Source organism: Melanerpes formicivorus, unplaced genomic scaffold (assembly GCF_026170545.1).
Source record: "Melanerpes formicivorus ecotype bairdi unplaced genomic scaffold, bMelFor1.0.p_v2 SCAF_50, whole genome shotgun sequence".
Classification (NCBI taxonomy): Eukaryota; Metazoa; Chordata; class Aves; order Piciformes; family Picidae; genus Melanerpes; species Melanerpes formicivorus.
Window position 1 is genome coordinate 4,894,972 of NW_027142402.1, and position 16,803 is coordinate 4,911,774.

A 16,803-nucleotide genomic window follows, 5' to 3' on the forward strand; every position below is an offset into this window, starting at 1 on the left:
CTTGGTTTACCTTCATGCCCTGGGAGAACTGTTGGGTGTGACACCAGTAATGCATGTTTGAAAGACTGATTAGATGATAGCAGGCAAAAGCTGTGGTTCTGAACACCTGCATGAAGCCAAGCAGAAAGCTCACTTCTGCTTTGCATCAAATTCTTTTCTACCCAAGGTTTTTTCTTTTCAGAGATATTTTTGTACAGTTGGAACAAAAAAAAAGAGGCAATTGTGGCTGAATCTTTAGTATGCTCAATTGAACCTTGCTGATCTGAAGGCTCATTTGTCAACAAAGTACAGCTCTAACACTGTGTGTATTGCTGGAGCAGTATCAGATGCAGTGATATTTTCCTGTTGTATATGGAAATGATTGTGCTAGCTGGAGTTTAAAGCAAGCTCTTATTTTTCCTGTGCATACTATGATATAAAGGCCTGTAATAATGAGTACACAAGCAACCAATGGTCAGTATAATCTAGATCTGTGTAATTAAGTCAGTCTGTGAAATGTTTTAGCAAATGTTTGGTCACTGATGTCTAGATTTCAAGTGAAATGTGCTAACTGATGTTGGAGTGGATATATGGAGCCTTGAAGATATCTTTAATGGGCTGGAGGTCAGTTTGAATACTGGGTTAGTTACTGAAGGAATAATTGTGGTGATGGTGGTTTTATGCTGTCTTTGGTTTTGGTTTAAGAAGCCCCAAAGCCAGCATTCCTTAGGCTGATAAAGTCTGAATCAATTGCTCATGTGAATTGGTCAAGCTTCTTACCATGTCAGGCAACTGTTTAAAATTCATCTCAATAGTTTAAAAAGAATTCTTTCCCCATTGTTACTCATGTGTTCTGTAGGATTCTGAACTAAAATAGTGAGAGTTTTAAGCTCTTGCTTTTCTGAACAGCTGTTGTCTTCTCTTTTGCAGCATGGGTGAGCTCTCTTTCCATGGGGATGGTTTTCTTCTGTTCTCCCATAGTCAGCATATTCACAGACTTGTTTGGCTGCCGGAAAGTAGCTGTTGTTGGAGCTGCAGTGGGGTTCACTGGACTCCTTGCAAGTTCTTTTGTAAGGTAAGCAATTCTAGTCTTTAAATGATTTTGTCAATGTTACAGTGTAGAGGTAATGCTGATCCTGTCAGCAGTTGACTATATAACATTATAAACCTTGCTTTATTTGCTTTTCTTTCCAGCTGTGACTTGTAACCCTGAGTGGTACTTTCATCTTCAAAAGTACTTAACCCTCCTCAGATAGAACATTATAATTGCACTCCCTCTTTAGCAGGAACTGTTGTGCATAATGTTTTCAGCAGAAGACTAATGCTATAAGATCAGCAGCACTGTCCTGAGTAATTCTTAACTCATTTCTGTAAACATGTCCATTCACTGACTCTGCCTTGCATCTGGTAGGTGAGTGTGAGCATGCAGCATAGTACTGAGCACTCATTTTCTTTTTTCTCTTCCCTTCTTTTGACATAGCACCATTGAACCTCTCTATTTCACCTATGGAGTCTTATTTGCCTGTGGCTGCTCCTTTGCCTACCAGCCATCCTTGGTCATTCTGGGTCAGTACTTCAAGAAACGCCTTGGCCTGGTGAACGGCATCGTCACCGCGGGCAGCAGCTTGTTCACTGTGTCACTGCCCTTCCTCCTGAGGGTTCTGATCGACTCTGTTGGCCTCTTCAACACCTTGAGGGTCCTGTGCATCCTCATGTTTGTTCTGTTCCTGGCTGGCTTCACCTACAAACCACTTGTTCCCAGTGCCAAAGCCAAGGAGGAGGGAAAGAAGGGGAAGTTCAGATTCCCTTCTGAAAAGAAGATTTGCAATTTCTCTGTCTTCAAAGTTCTCAGCTACAGGATCTGGGCTTTTGGGATCCCAGCTGCACTGTTTGGATACTTTGTGCCTTATGTTCACTTGGTAAGTGTGTGTTTCTTTATGTATCACACTTTAAACCCTGCAGCTATCTCCCTTTGTGCTGTGGACTAAGGTGGTGATCTGCGGTAGGAAGCACCCCTGGAAACACGAGTTGTTTGGGGGAGAGCAACAAACCTGATTTGGATGCCTGGGATTAGAAGAGGGCTCTAATCAGAAATATTAGTTGATCCTCCTTCTTGGTAAAATACTTCAACCATGAAAACAGACCTTTGAAAAGTGTTCCCCACTATCCAGGGAGATGTTAGTAGTTGGCTGCATACATTGCCAATGATCCTCATGCATTTCAGAGGAATAATGGAAGGATTAAACAACAGTCAACAAATAAAACTGCTGATTTTAAATCCGCCCCCCCCCCCCTAAAATTGAGGTGATGTTTGTTAAAAAGCATTTCAAGAGTATATTTGGACTGTTCTGCAGTTTATCAAAGTACTGGAGTGTTTTGTGTCTCAAACTTGGGCTTTGTAGTTTCCCACTAAAGTACTAACGACTCGATCCTGTCAACCTGTGCTGCTAGCTGCCAGTTCTCAGCTGGTGTTTATTGCTTTCTGCAGTAACTGATAGAGCTTTAGCTTCTGATGGGCCAGCTGCCCAGCAGCCATTTCTCATACATGTGATAAAGTGAATGCTTCCTTAGCAGAATTCTTTTTTCCTCCAGTACAGTTAATCTAAGAAATTCTGATGCAGCCAGGAGATTTGGCTGGCTGGCTCTCGCTGCACTAGGTGCTTAAACGCTGAATTATTTTCACACAGCTTCCTGGTGCTGCTGTCTAAACTGCAGTGGGGCAAACCAGAAGGCTCTGAACTGAAAGGAGCAAAAAGCCAACAGCCTGCAGTGGGATGCTGTATTTAAACCACAATCAAGAGTATTTGATAGAGCATGGACTAGTATGACTACTACCCACTATGAAACAGAAGGATCTTATTAATTTATTGTTCATTCATAACAGAACAGTGAGATGAACGATAATAAAGGTCTTGAATTCTGTTATCTTCAACTCCTTAAAAGCTCACAGGTTTGTCTGCAGTACAGCAAGGGGTGTCACTGCTTCCTGCCAGTATCTTGGTTAGTTTACTGACTGCATCAGATGCTTGTTTTAAACTATTGCCTAAGGGTGGGGACTGCTTTGTATTTGAGCAGCTGTGAACTCACTTTTATCCATGGCTAGTTCCATGTAGACCTTGTTCTGTAACACCTGGAATTAGACTGTTGCAAAGAACTGTACAATCAGCTGGCTAAGCCAGTGTGACACCTGATGCTAACTCCTCCTATAGAAGCAGTCACACAGAACCCCTCAAATACATTTATTAGGCAATTCTCTTACCCAGAGGCTTGTATGAATGCTTCATGTTTCCAGATGGGACTAAAGCTCCTGGCTGAGTTGCAGAGAACAAACCCCTCTGTGTAACTTTTTCTTTCCATGGTGTGCTTTCACTCCTGTTGAGTGCTTTCTTTTTTTCCCCCCCTTTATCAGATTGGCACAAGTTCTGATTGCAAAACAGAGCTCCAATCCAGGAAGAGGACTTGATCAAAGCTGTTCCTGATATAATCTTTGATAGCACTATACAACTATTCCAAAGTGCAGCTAGAATTTAAGATTTTGAGGAGTGTCTCATGTGGATCTGTATTTGAGACAGTGAATGGATCAGTGTTTATGAAGGATCAGCATGGGTTCTGCCCTTCAACACAGATACCCCAGCTCCAGTAGATAGCTCTGGACTTTTATCCAGTTTTGTCTGCTTCTGATAAAACCCCACAGTTTGGGTACTTCCAGGAGTACATAGCAGTATGTACTTCCAGATAAGTCAAGGGCTGTATGAAAAATAACATTTTGCTGGCACGTTTACTAAATCAGATTATGTTCCCCAGCTTTTGGAAAGGAAAGATATTGTTGTTCCTACTGCATCTGAAAAATAGTAGTGCTGCTGGAACAGGGAGATGATGCTTGGACAATGACAGCTTTCCTTATGCTAAGGTTATTAATTTCCCCACAGTTAGGGCTGCTTGACAAGAACCAGACCACTAGAATGGGGTGCTGGCTGCAGGTGCCCTATGAGGAGATTACTACACAGCCTCATGCCTGTGACTATCCCCTTAGTCCTCAGGCCTGGTTCCTGTACTTCTCAAGTTGCCTTTTTGCCACCTGGAAAGCTGGTTTCTGCCCCAGTGTTCTCTTGACCCTGCTTGTGTCATCTCTTGTGTCAATGGTAGCTGGAGGCTGCTTTCTTGGTGTGCTCCAGTCACTTCACTACAGCTGCTGTCCACTGGCTTTGCATGGAAAAGGAGCTCCTAAGCTCCCAGGCAGGGTCTTTGAGTGCTGCTGAGGTCATCATACCACTGTAGCCTTAAGACTTCAGGAAAAACAGACTTAAATATTTAGCACCCTGATTTGCTGCATTTTCCTTGTTTTACACTACAACTGACTTTCCCTTTTGATGCTTAGCTGTGGTCATATTCCATGATGGTTACCTGCTTGCATGTGTAGAGATTCTTGGCCAGCTGTAGCTGTGGAGTGCATGTGTTCTGTGTTTTGCTCTATCAAACCCAGAAGTACAGTTTGGAAGAATTCAGAGGAGTTTCCTTGCTCCCCACAGGGTATGTTGCAAGAGGTAATTGGTGTAGCTCCCTTTTCTTTTTATAGATTCTAGGAATGGCTGGGAAGAAGTGCCAGCAATGACAAGCATTCTTACCAGGCCACTAATCCTCTGCTCTGCTCACTCCACAGACAGCTGTGACAGGTTGAGTACCTTGCTGTGTTTCCTTGGGAGGCCACTTGACCCATTTTGAGCACTTGAGTCAGCATTACCCAGCATACCTGGTCATCTTGGCCTTTTGCACCTGCATAGTCCTTCCTGTTCAGTTTGTGTTCTTTTCATTGCCTTCTGTGGTCTTTCAGCTGCCTTTCCAATACTACATCTTACAAGAGGAAATCACCCACCAACATCTGCAGAAAGTACAGGGTTGGGGAATTCAGAGCTCATGAATCTTCTCTAGGCAGTCTCTGGGTTTAAAGATAGCAATGAGCAATGCTGCAATTGTATCTTGTCTGATAAGAGAAGGAAGGTCACAGTCCTCCTGCTGTGGAGGGATGTTTTAGAGTAATGTGTCTCAGATACAGCTTATCAGAAGAGATGATGGGCACTTAAAGGCTAAATCATGCAGGCAGTCTTCTCAGAAGCTGAACATCACTCAAAATATTTGTTATCCTAACCCACTTTTATTCCCAAGAGGGACATGGAGATGGCTGGAATCTCTCAAGTAGTTGATAGGAGAGATTTTCTAATGCATAGAAACAAACTCATTTTCTCTGCTGCATCACACAATGGGGCAGCTCAGATAAATATTTGCCTGCTGTGTGGCTTAGTCTGTCTCCAGATCTTCTGTGTCTGTTACTCTGAATTTGATGAGTCTGGTGCTGTGCCCACATAGTCTGTCCTTGGACAAAGAGATGGTGCTGTCTTGCTGTCTACCAGCCTTATCTTTTGCTGGAGCATCCATATTGTTCCTGATCTTTAGATAAGGAAATTCTTTCATTTGTTTCTGAAGTGGGGGGGGAAAAAAAACAACCCAGGGGAATTTGTTGATCTGGATTATAGACAATACAGATTTGTGTTGCTAGATGTGGTGTTCTCCTTTTCCCCTTTGTAGTATGCAAGATCCTTCATTGTGGTTTAACTGTTCTACAACTATTTTATCACCTTGGACTGCCTTCTTAAACTGAACCAGGATGGTCTGTCCTTCAGCTCTGTCCTTTATCAGCCAGCTGTTTTGACTCATCTGTCTCAGCCTGGAGAGGGAAAGAGACTCAATTCTTTTGAATATTCCCGGGTTATGAAATTAGAGGCACAAAGGAGGCCAAAAGATCAACAGTCAGGCTATTTATTAACAGAGTAAAGTGGATGGAACAGAAGAAGGGGGAGAGAGGGGGGAAAAATGGAGGGGGAGAAGAGGAGGAGAGAGAAGAGGAAAGGAGTTTTATTACCACATCCCCCAAGATGGTTTGGGTCTGTGGAGAAATGGTGTTGCTGCTTTGGCTTGGAGATGTCATCCTTGTTGGCTGTGCTGTCCTCTGCTGGAGGAGGGGAGGGAGAATCCCAAAGTCCAAGTACTGAGCACAGCCTCTTCAGCTCCAGGAGTTGCAGCAGGTGGAACTTAGGACATGGAGAGAGGATTTTTCCTGGTTTGCTGCTTCCAGGCTACATGGTGATGCCTTTTCCCCTGTGTCTGTCCTTTTCTCTTCTTGTATTTCCTTCTCCTGGGCAGGCATTGCTCAGGTCTTTTGCTCAGTTTTTGTCAACAGTTTGTTTTTAGGTATGTATCCAGGTGGTGAATCCATTGTCCTTCTCACCATCCTCCCTTTCCTGGGTAGCTGATGGGTAGAGATAATCTGGTGTATGCAGATTCCAGAGAGTCATTACCCAGTAGTGTCTGCTCACTCTCCCCTCCCTTGGCAGCTATTGTCTGGGTGAGCAGCAAAGGTGACTTTTGTCTTTGTTAATTCACATCAAGAGAGAGACAAGATTTAGTCTCTTCCATTGTCTCCATCCATTTTTTCACTCTGCATCAGTTGTTATGCCTTGTTTTTTAAGGGACCAGATTCTGCTGTGCAGATTCAATGCCTGAACCTTGGCCCCCTAGAACATGTGCCAGTAAAAACTGTCTTCCTGTGCAATCAGCTTGGAGAAACGAAGAGCCAAGCTCCAGAAGGCTCTCTGCAGCCACAGTTGTTTTATTTTTTTCTTTTTTCTAGGAAATAATTTGAAATTCTTGCTGGGTACTTTGCAAAGTTGTGTTCACTTTGCATTCACTTGTGTATGCTCACTTTCTGAAAGGCCTCCCTTATTGAGGACAAAACAGTCTCTTTATTCTGCCCATTCAGAAAAGTTTTCCACTTGCACACTGCACCCTCCCCAAGCAAAAGCTTTGGGTCATCAAGGAGAATTATGCTGGAAAACCTGAAGGGTGTAGAAAGCACCCAAGGTTCTCCAGCAGGTCTATATTGGGACAAGCTGCAGGGGGGTCAGGATGACTCCTCTGCAGTAGTTGATGTTCTGCCTAAAACCACCCTGTTCATCAGCCATAATAGGATCACAGGATGTTAGGGGTTGGAAGGAACCTCTGGAGATCAAGTCCGACCCTCTTGCTAGAGCAGGACCATAGAATCTAGTGTAGGTTGCTTTACTCACAAGTATTTTTTTAACTCTTCAAGCCTCCCCTACTGGTGTGTTCCCTAAATTAGGTGTGACATCGCTAGATTAGACTCATTTGAGACACCAGCATTCAGCTTGCTGTCATCTCTGCACAGTGGTAGCTGCTTTGTGTTATCTGTAGTGAGACCTGTATCTGTTCAAGGAGCCATAGAAGAGTTCCATACCTTGCAGTAAGGAACTCTTCAACTTGTGCTTTGTGTGTGCAGTCCTAATCCTGCACCTCTCTCCTCCCTCCAAGTCCTGGATTCCCCAGTGGAGACAAACAGCAGCACTGATACGTGCTGTCCTTTGTCAGAGCAAAGCACGATGTAGTGTGTTGTGTGCTGTATGGACTCTAGTAACCAAGTCTCTAAAGTTAAACAAAACCCCTACGTACACTACCCACAGTAAAGTGCATACCAGTCCTCATAAGGTAAGTGCTCTCTGTGTTGTGAACCACTTCTACTATGTCATGAATTTGCTACTTTTGAAGTGTTGTATAAAATAATGTTTAATACCTGGCTGGTATGCTTGGCATTTCTTACTCAGTGGAAAACACTGGTCTCCATCCCTCCATTCACTTGCTTGTATGAGCTGCTCTTCAAGAAACCTGTTCCTTTCTTCAGACCTCTCACATCAGTCATCTGTCTGAAGTCTGCTACATCTTTTGTTTCCCAGAATCTGCTGTTTAGTCTGTTTTGTGGTGCTAGGGTAGTGTCTTTTCAGTTGTCCAGTACTAACAGATAACTGTCAAACAGATTTCTCTTCCCTGTAGATAATCTGAAGTAGTTAGAACTGTAGATACAGCTGTCAATGTTAGCACTGTTACCTTTCTCATCTGCTTTATCTACTATATTTCTGTCTCCAACAGAAAACTAACAAGGCACTGACTTTGCAAAGGCCTAATGCAATTATTAAGCAGCTGCCTGAGACCCCAAACCTTCAGTGGCTCCCTGTGCTTTACTTGCTTTTCTAATCTTTGCATTTATCTCCCTTCAGATCACAACATCTGCTGCAGTTTGACTGCCCAGGTCAGTGAAATTTTCCCTCTTTATCCACTTCTGTAATTACCTTGTGCACCTGTTTCTTTCCCAGCACTCCTCAATGGCAGTATATTTTCTTGGCTGGATTGTCCACTGCTGACACTGGAGGTGGTGCTGGGAGAAGCAGCAAATTGTTCCTTACTTCATACTTTCTTTTTTTCCCCTACCAGTCAGGCAGCCTGGCTAAGGCAGACAGCTTAAGGTCAGGGAGAAGCCTTCCTTTTGTGTCAAGTAAATGCTGTAGCTAACAGTGTTGTAATAAAGGTCTTGCTTGCCGTATTATAATGGAAAAAGGGAAGTGATAACAGCACCTACAACTTCCTTTAATTGGTTAATACATAGTTCCACTTGTCCTCCCATATAGTTCACTGTGAGTTTACCTTCAGCCTTGAGCTCAGTTATCAGAAGCTAAAGAGATGCTTTCTATAAGGCTTTTGTAATATTTCTATCAATGTCTAATTTCGGCACAAATAAGGAAGGAAAAGAGGTAGTTAATTGAAGTAACTGTAACTACTAACCATTCTTTGCATGTTTTTGCTCTCATTTCTGGACAAAGCAGCATATGCTGTTAGGCAGCTTCAGTATTCTTATTTCTAGGCTGAGGAGGTTTGACCTTGATTTGTTTAGAAGTCAAGGTCAAGACAGCCCCAGTAGACAGAGTAGTGCAAGAGATTTCTTCCTCAACTTAAAGAAATAAACTGGATGTAGAGTAGCTGACTGAAGTAAAGTTTTAATACATTGAAGTAATCCATATTATAAGCTTATAGCAATTATAGAGAGGATAATAGGTTTAGTTGCTTCACTTCTGTTAGCCACTTTGAAAATCCATCTCAAATTCTATTTACAACAATCAGCCAAAGCACTCTTTTAATGAGTCCAGTGCATACACTCTTAATCATCAGTGGTCAATCAAGTGTTTTCTTGTTGCTTTGGGTATTTGTATGGGATATCTTAATCCATTGATTTGCTATTCCCCAGCCTCTTAATCAGAATGTCACGTAGTATGCTTAGGTTGAGTTACATGAGTACCTGATAACACTTTATGACATTAGCAAATGCCACAATGCTTTGAGAAGAATTAATTCCAAAATTGACATGAGTGGTGATGTCAGGAAATGGCTTTCTTCAGTCAGAAGGTTACTTTTAATCAAATATGCATCAGGGTTTTACCAGCTAAAAGAAGTGTTCATGCTACAACACCCAGGAAGTGTTTGTGACTACACTGAGACATCAAGTCACTTCATGAGCCTCAGAAAGTAAGACTGGAGGTATGCCAGTACTTGATCCAGTTTACCCAGTTGAGTGCAGACTTTGGGAAAGGGCCTCTCCAAGTAGTTAGTTATTTTCATAAGCCATGCTTAACAAATTTCTGCCCACAGCCAGATCTTTCTGTTGGTTTCTGCATGCATGGCCCAAGTCTTTAACAGAGAGTAATGACCAAATAGAAGAGCTAATTCAGCTGAGGCCTTACTGGTGCTGAGCAGTCTGTGAAGGTCACATGCCTTGAATTGATGGTGCATGACATCTGCAGTATGATGACATTATTAGAACACGCTGAGGTTTGATCTGCTAAGCCTTCAGTTCCTTTCGTAAAGAGCTGTTGCCAGACCGTTCTTCCATCACGTGTGCATCCCTCTCACTTACCTCATGGGCCGTGTTTTAGATACCTACCTCAGAATGTTTTCATGAAAATTAATCATTATTTCACACTTGGCTGAGATGCCAGCTTGTCAAGATCATTTTTAATTCCAGTCTTTTGTCTTTAGTGCCTGAAGTGCTCATTTGATGTAGTTTGCAACTTGAATGAGTCCATGTTCTGTTTCACTGTCCATAGCAGTAGTGATATTTGTAAACAGTGGGAAATCTGCTCAGATTTCTATGGAGCCTTGACACATTCAACTTTGAAATGACTTGCTAATCAAAAGTAGCTTGTCCAGACATCTCAGCATCTGTCCTTACAATTGTTCCATTTAAGTCACATATTCCAAACTGCTTCATGAGAACTGAGAATCTCAAAACCCTGGCCAAGGTCAGGATGTGCAACATCTGTCCTTCTCCATCAGGGTTTGCTGCCTGCCATGCATTAGAGAGAATTTAGGGTTGTTTTATCACAGTTTGATCTGTAGCTTATGATGATACCTGTTAGGTGTTTGTGAGCAGTTCTGGGTTTGTTTCCTTTCCTGCTGTTATTCTGGAAATGCAGGTTAATGTGATTAGCTGCTATCAGCAACTCTGGCTTCATTTTGGACACAGTGGCTAGTTGAGTTTTGAGAGTAAGATAGGGCCAAGAAACACTGCTTTAGACCACAAGGAATGGATAGAACTAACACTAAGCTGTGGATTGTAGGTACAAATATGAATCATTTTTAGAAGTACTTCAAAGGGTAAACTACTGAACAGTTTAACTCTCAGCCCTCATATGTATGTAAAAACTTCAGTTCTTGCATATCCCTGGCTTTATTCCTCATCCATGTTCTCAGCCACTGTGAGCTTCCTCCACCACGTCTGCCTTATCTATCTTAATGCTGCTGCCTAAGCCACACTCATCCACCACTGATTCTGTGCCTGTTCATTTGTTGTCTCTTGTCACTGCATTGGGATCCAGTCTCTGACACTTGAAGAAACTACTAGAGGAAGATAAGACCTGAAAATATCCTGAGAGGTGAAATGAAGTGGAAAAAGGGAAAGAGTGGAAGTCATGGACTGTTTTGTGATGCAGTGCAGGGTGTCTGCCCCCCGTGCTTCAGGCTTTTCTCAGTCTCCAGCTTGCTTTTTACACTATTCCCTGCACATCTTTCAGGCCTACCAATTGGTGTTCATTCTCTCTAGACCTGAGGGCTGGCTTAATTGCTTTAAAAATTACTAGCCTTTGTGACTCTCGAGCAGAAAACCTCTTTACTGGTTAGCAACCATTGTTTTGGTTTCTCCAGTGTGAATTTTCTGTTAGTTGCCTACTTCCATCTCTGGAATTGTACTCATTTTGCATATGCTCTTAAAGGTAACTCTCACAGCTAAAGCTTGACTTGATTAGGAATTCCCACAATGGAATATGCACAGGAGGAAGGCAATTGGCAGAATTGGTTCATTACCACTTCTTTTGCATTCAGGTTCTTTGTGTCTGGAAGAAAGGAGCTAGAGCTCTGCCCTGATAGCCATATCTCTGATTCAGTGCAGGAGTATTGCTCAACTGTGTGTGCAATGAGTGAAAGGTCTTGGTGAAATATGGGTCTAGTTGGCTGGAGAGAGGTTAGCCAAAGCTAACCTGAAAGCATCCCAGCCACTACCAAGTGGCTAATCTTTCTTCTAGTCTCAATAGGAGAGAAAGATCTGCCTTGTGCATTACTCTGGTAATGCTGGTAGAATGTGTTCAGTTTTGCTGTTCAGTGACTGTGGCTTAGTTTGGAAAATTGGCTTGTATAAAGATAACAATTTAAAGTAGTAAAGAAGCCATGCTAGTCTCAGATCTTGTCCTGGTTGTCTGTAGACCTTTGCTGGAGAGATCAGGCCTGCAGTTCAGCATGGTCACAGCTCTTAGGAGTGAAGAGCTGCCTAGAGAAATTAGCGAGAACAGGTGAAACATGAGGGAAATGCTTGGGCCTTTCATGTGTCTGATTGCTGTAGGCAATGCCTTAAGAGTCATCAAATCACAGCCTGTCTAGCTCTGCAACACCAAAAGCATGCATGAGATACTGTTTGAGAAGGTTCAGAAGTAGTCATTGCCTGTCATGGAGTCTTTGAGTAGTTCTATCAGCTAAAACTATGAACTTTGGTGAAGCATTTACCCTAGATGATGCATTTTAATGAAGGTCTGTTGGTCCATGAGTTAGCACTTACAGGACTGACTGAATCCTGGCTCACTGGATTTTGAGCTATTCAGTTAATGCTGTTGTTACTTACAGCTTCTTTAGTGACTGTATCACTAAAGATCAAATATGCTGTTAAGGATCAGAGGGTCAGCCCTGAGATCAGACCATGCTGCTCAGGCCTTTGTGCACTTAAGTTTGGAAAACATCCAAGGAAGGCTTCTGAACAAGCTCTCTGGGCAGCCTGCATCACTGCCTGCTGCCCTCTTGGAGAATGTTTCTCCTTGTACCAAGCTGGAAGCTCTCTGAGATTATGGTGTGCTTCAAGGGAGTGAAAGCTAAAAAGGCCAACAACCCAATTTACATATTTGAAGGCAAAGATGAGTAGCAGTTACTCTCTGACTTGAGGAGCTGATGAACCCCGTGTTTTCCCGCAGTGATCTCAAGGCAGACAGCATTTCACCCTCCACCAAAGAGTGCTGCTCTGAGAAATCTGTGACTCAGTTGCAGATGCAGGGTTAATAGTTATCCAGAGGCAGAGCTTTATCTCACCTTTTGAAAAGCCTCTGGGGAATGGATAAATCAGGTCTGCTAATTAAACAAGCTGGAGGCTGCAGAAACAGAAGTGGAACAGGTGGCAAGAATGGCAGGAAACTTCTTGGCTTTTCTGGCTGGCTTGGCCAGCAGGTGTTGACAGGCACATCAAGGTAGGAGTGGGAAAACTGTCAGCTTTTCTCACCTTTGGAAAGGGAATTAATAGAACAACTTATCTTTTATGTTTAAATATCATACCAGAGGAAAAACTTCTTCACTGTTCCCAAATTTGTCTTCAAAACAAAACTCCAGCTGATTTTGTACTGAAAATCACTGTCACTCAGCAAATCCTTTCTGTGCTGGAAAAGAGGTCTCTGCTTCTATATTAACACTCTGCCAGGAAAGGGTCTCGACTGGCTTGCTGTGAAGTGGTCACTAAAACTGAACATCTCCATTTTATGGATGGGACATGAAGGATTCTTTCATTTGCAGTGATGTCACATAACCAGAGTTAGTAACAGTTGGGGTGCAGCTTTTGCTGTCCAGGACTGTCAGCCTGTGGTCACCTTGTCTCTCAAACGTTTTTACTACTTCAAGTCAGTTTCTTCTATTTGTTTCTTCACACCTCTGAGTCTTTGGTTTCTTATCCAGGGAACAGGGCCACGCAGATTATTTCTGCACCTTTCTAATGCCCACTTTGCCCTGCTTGGTATTGCCAAGGGTGATTTGAAAACTGATTGTGCAAACAAATCACAGTATAACTAAGGTTGGAGGAGACCTTGAGGATCCTCGAGTCCAACCTGTCACCACAGACCTCATGACTAGACCATGGCACCAAGTGCCACGTCCAATCTCCTCTTGAATGCCTCCAGGGACAATCTTTCTTATGGGTAATTTCTGGTCTCCATGATTGATATGGGAAAAAAATTAACCCCAACTGAACCAAAAAAAACCCCCAACCCTCCCATAACACAAAAAAGCCTCCAAAGAAACCCAACCAGTGAAAAACCAAACCAACCCAACCCCAAATGTGCTGAATAGTGATGAGCCAGTCCAAAACTTCCTCAGAAATCTGTAAAAGCAGAGTAAGTTGCTTGACCATTTGTAACCATATTTGTAAGTCTGAGATTTGCAGATTACCTCTACCTACCTCAAGTTTTCTAAGGTTTATTTTCCTTCTAATTCTGAAGGCAGTTTGTTTTCTCTACCCTCTCTTTAAACAGATGAAGCATGTGAAAGACAGATTTGGTGACGGCGTGCCAGAAGAAGTGCTTCTGCTGTGTCTGGGCATTACTTCAGGAGTTGGCAGATTGATCTTTGGCAGAGTTGCAGATTATATTCCTGGTGCAAAGAAAGTTTATTTGCAGGTATGTCTTCACACTGCTCTGCAGGAGTATACAAACAATATCCTGAAGGCTTTGGTTGCAGGTCCTGTTAAGTCAGCAAAGTGGAGATGCAGGATGGAGGAATTTCTGAACTGCAGGAAACTCTCCATGTATGGTTTTTGATGCTAGGAGCCTTTGGTGCAAAGTTCATGAATCTCTGATTTTTATTTTGTTTCTAATGATAAAAAGAAGTTCTCCTACCTGCTGGGAAACAAATTATTAATCATTAGCCTGTGAGTGAGAACCTTTAGGCATTCTGTGGGTTCTACTTTCTGTGATATGCATCATTTCATAATAAGCAAAATGAACCTTTCTGCATCTGTGTTCTTCTGTTTAAAGATTGTTTTGGATCTCTTTTCCTGGTTTTTGCTGACAACTTGGTGTCAAGTGTGTCCTGTGCATAGTGCACACAGGTAAAGCTGTGGGAGTATCAGAGGTGCTTAGCTGAGATTTTTGTTGACTGAGAGGGAATTCTTGCAGAGGCACAGCTTCCAGAAATGCTGAATCTTGAGGATGAAGGAGGACAGACACGTTTTCCCTTTCATGTTTACAAATGATACGGTGTTTTTTGAGGAAGCAGCAGTGTTAGCGTGGAGTTTGTGCAGCAGCTTTAGCTCTTGCCTGTTCCCAAGCCCTGGGCGCTGCGGTGGTGTCTTGAGCTGAACACGCAGCGACATCTGCTGGCTGCTGTCTGCACTGCAGCCTGGGGAACTTGGCCAGGGGCCACCTTTCTGAGGATGGAGGACTTGTTGCCATAGCTACAGCAATGTAGATTCCCTGGTGGCAGACCGGGGCTGTATCTCATTCGTTTGCATTGATTTGATGCCTATTGTTACACGCTCAGGAAGTGCCAATATTAAGATAAAGTGAAAAGGCAGCTTTGAGATTACACAAATTACAAACACCACACTTGCAGGGAAGCTATGATGTTTTGTTTTGCCTTTAATCCTGCAGTCTTTATTCTGTAATTCTTCATTTTCTACTACAGCCCTTTGGAAATGAAAACCGTGGACTTTCAGGGCATGAAGTAGAATGCTTCTGAGTACTGTTGGTTTCACATAGCTTTAATAAATTTTGTGAAGCTGTGACCCAGCACCTTCAGCTCTTCTGGTGTAAACCAGCATTTCTGCAGGGAAAATGAATATTCACTTAATTCTGCTGAAAGACAAAGTCCTTTAATTTACAACAAAGGTTATAATGCAAAATCTTTATGCCTGGTTACAGGAATATAGCAAGATACCCTTATGTGGAAAAAATGAAGTGAGACTTTCAGATGCCACCTCTGTTTTGTGGCTTGCACTTGTGAAGAGCAGAGAGTAACCCTTCAAAACATGAGTGCGTAAGAAATGATCTTAGTCACTGCAGGATAGTTGATTACAGATGCATTTTCAAATGGGAATTTGAGTTTCTTTTGACAGTGAAGCATTGGTTTAATCTGGTATGTGACTGCTGATGGTAATCCATGGAGGCTGCTTTGATGGTAAATACAGGCAGAGAGTTTAAATCACTGGAAACTCATGAAAGCTCATCTGTTCCCTTGAGCTTTGCTGGTTTGATGCAACTTGGGTTTGTATTTTTCTTGGTCATGTTTAGGTGGCTTCATTCTTCTTTATTGGCCTGATGTCGATGATGATTCCACTGTGCCATGTCTTTGGAGGTCTCATTGCTGTATGTCTCTTCATGGGCCTGTTTGATGGGTGCTTCATTTGCATTATGGCTCCTATTGCCTTTGAGCTTGTTGGGGCTGAAGATGTCTCCCAGGCCATAGGGTTTCTACTGGGACTCATGTCAGTACCTATGACAGTTGGTCCACCCATTGCAGGTAAGTCTAGATATGGTCTGTGGCTGTAAAGATATTTCTGTGCTTTCATGTCTCTTTGGCCCTATTTTCCATTCCTAAACTGTATGCAGTGCCCTACATTTGAGAGTATCTTGGTGCATGCTCCAGAATGCATGGTGAATATCACTGCTGTTTGTGGGCTACTCATGTGCTGTGTTCTGGGAAGTTTGCTTCAATCTTGCTTTAACAGATCTAAAACATGCCTAAAAGAAACATTTCCAGTTGGGTTGAGGACCTGACACTTTCCATGCTGTTGAGGTGACAGCATCTATGTTGGTTTTGTTAGAAGAGGACCCCAAACTAGAATGTGAAATTGGACTCTGCTCATGCAGAAAAGATAGGATGAAAGCTCCTGTCACTTCCAATGCTTCTTATAAGTGAGGACATCGGCTCTTTTCATTCTTTGGGGGACTGACAAAGGACAGGGTTTGAAGATGAAAACTGGAAGTCCTTTGGAACATGGAAAGAGCTTAAGCTATAATCCTTACCACTGATTTTTAAATAGCAATGTACCCTAAGGTCTTGTGAGTGCTACTGAAGGATATGTAGTGAGGTGTAACTGAACTGTGCAGCGTTGTAAAGAACAAAACATTAATGCTAGAACAACCTGGTGGTCTTGATCTGGGTATGCTACCACAGCTACCAATACTCAAGTAGAATTTGATAACTGGGAGGAGTTTTGAGAGAGCAACCAGAGGAAACTGCTGCAAAACACCTCTAATAAGAGGCTCCCAGCAATGCAGTGTATCTAGAGTAAGAGGCATCTTGATCAAAGACAGCTGTTACCAAAACAGGAATAATTTCTCCAACTCATTGCAAGATTCAAGTGCTGGGGAAGCTGACATGAGCAACTTTCAAAGAGGAAATGTGATGCTTGTTCTTAATGATGGGTGGTAGCTCAGCAGCTGAGATGTGACAGAGTTCTTTGATACTTGGAGTCAAGTCAGCTCTGGAATACCTTTCTGCCCATACATACACAGCTCTGGCCATCAGGCAGTTGGATGAGTGGTTATAATAACCTGTGCCAGCTGTGAAGTTTCAGAAGCCCAAGAGAAGACTTGTTTTCTGCAGATTTCTGAGGCCTTGTTGTTCATC

General features: G+C 42.8%; 1 protein-coding gene across 1 annotated transcript in view; it reads left to right on the forward strand.

Annotated features, from left to right (window-relative positions):
- SLC16A10 (solute carrier family 16 member 10) overlaps positions 1-16,803 on the forward strand; it is a 46,076-nt gene that overhangs the window by 24,452 nt on the left and 4,821 nt on the right. Inside the window, exons 2-5 of the mRNA XM_068160544.1 lie at positions 910-1,054; positions 1,460-1,898; positions 13,707-13,850; positions 15,462-15,690. Of these exons, the coding sequence (XP_068016645.1) occupies positions 910-1,054; positions 1,460-1,898; positions 13,707-13,850; positions 15,462-15,690 (957 nt within the window). The remainder of the gene's footprint in view (positions 1-909; positions 1,055-1,459; positions 1,899-13,706; positions 13,851-15,461; positions 15,691-16,803) is intronic.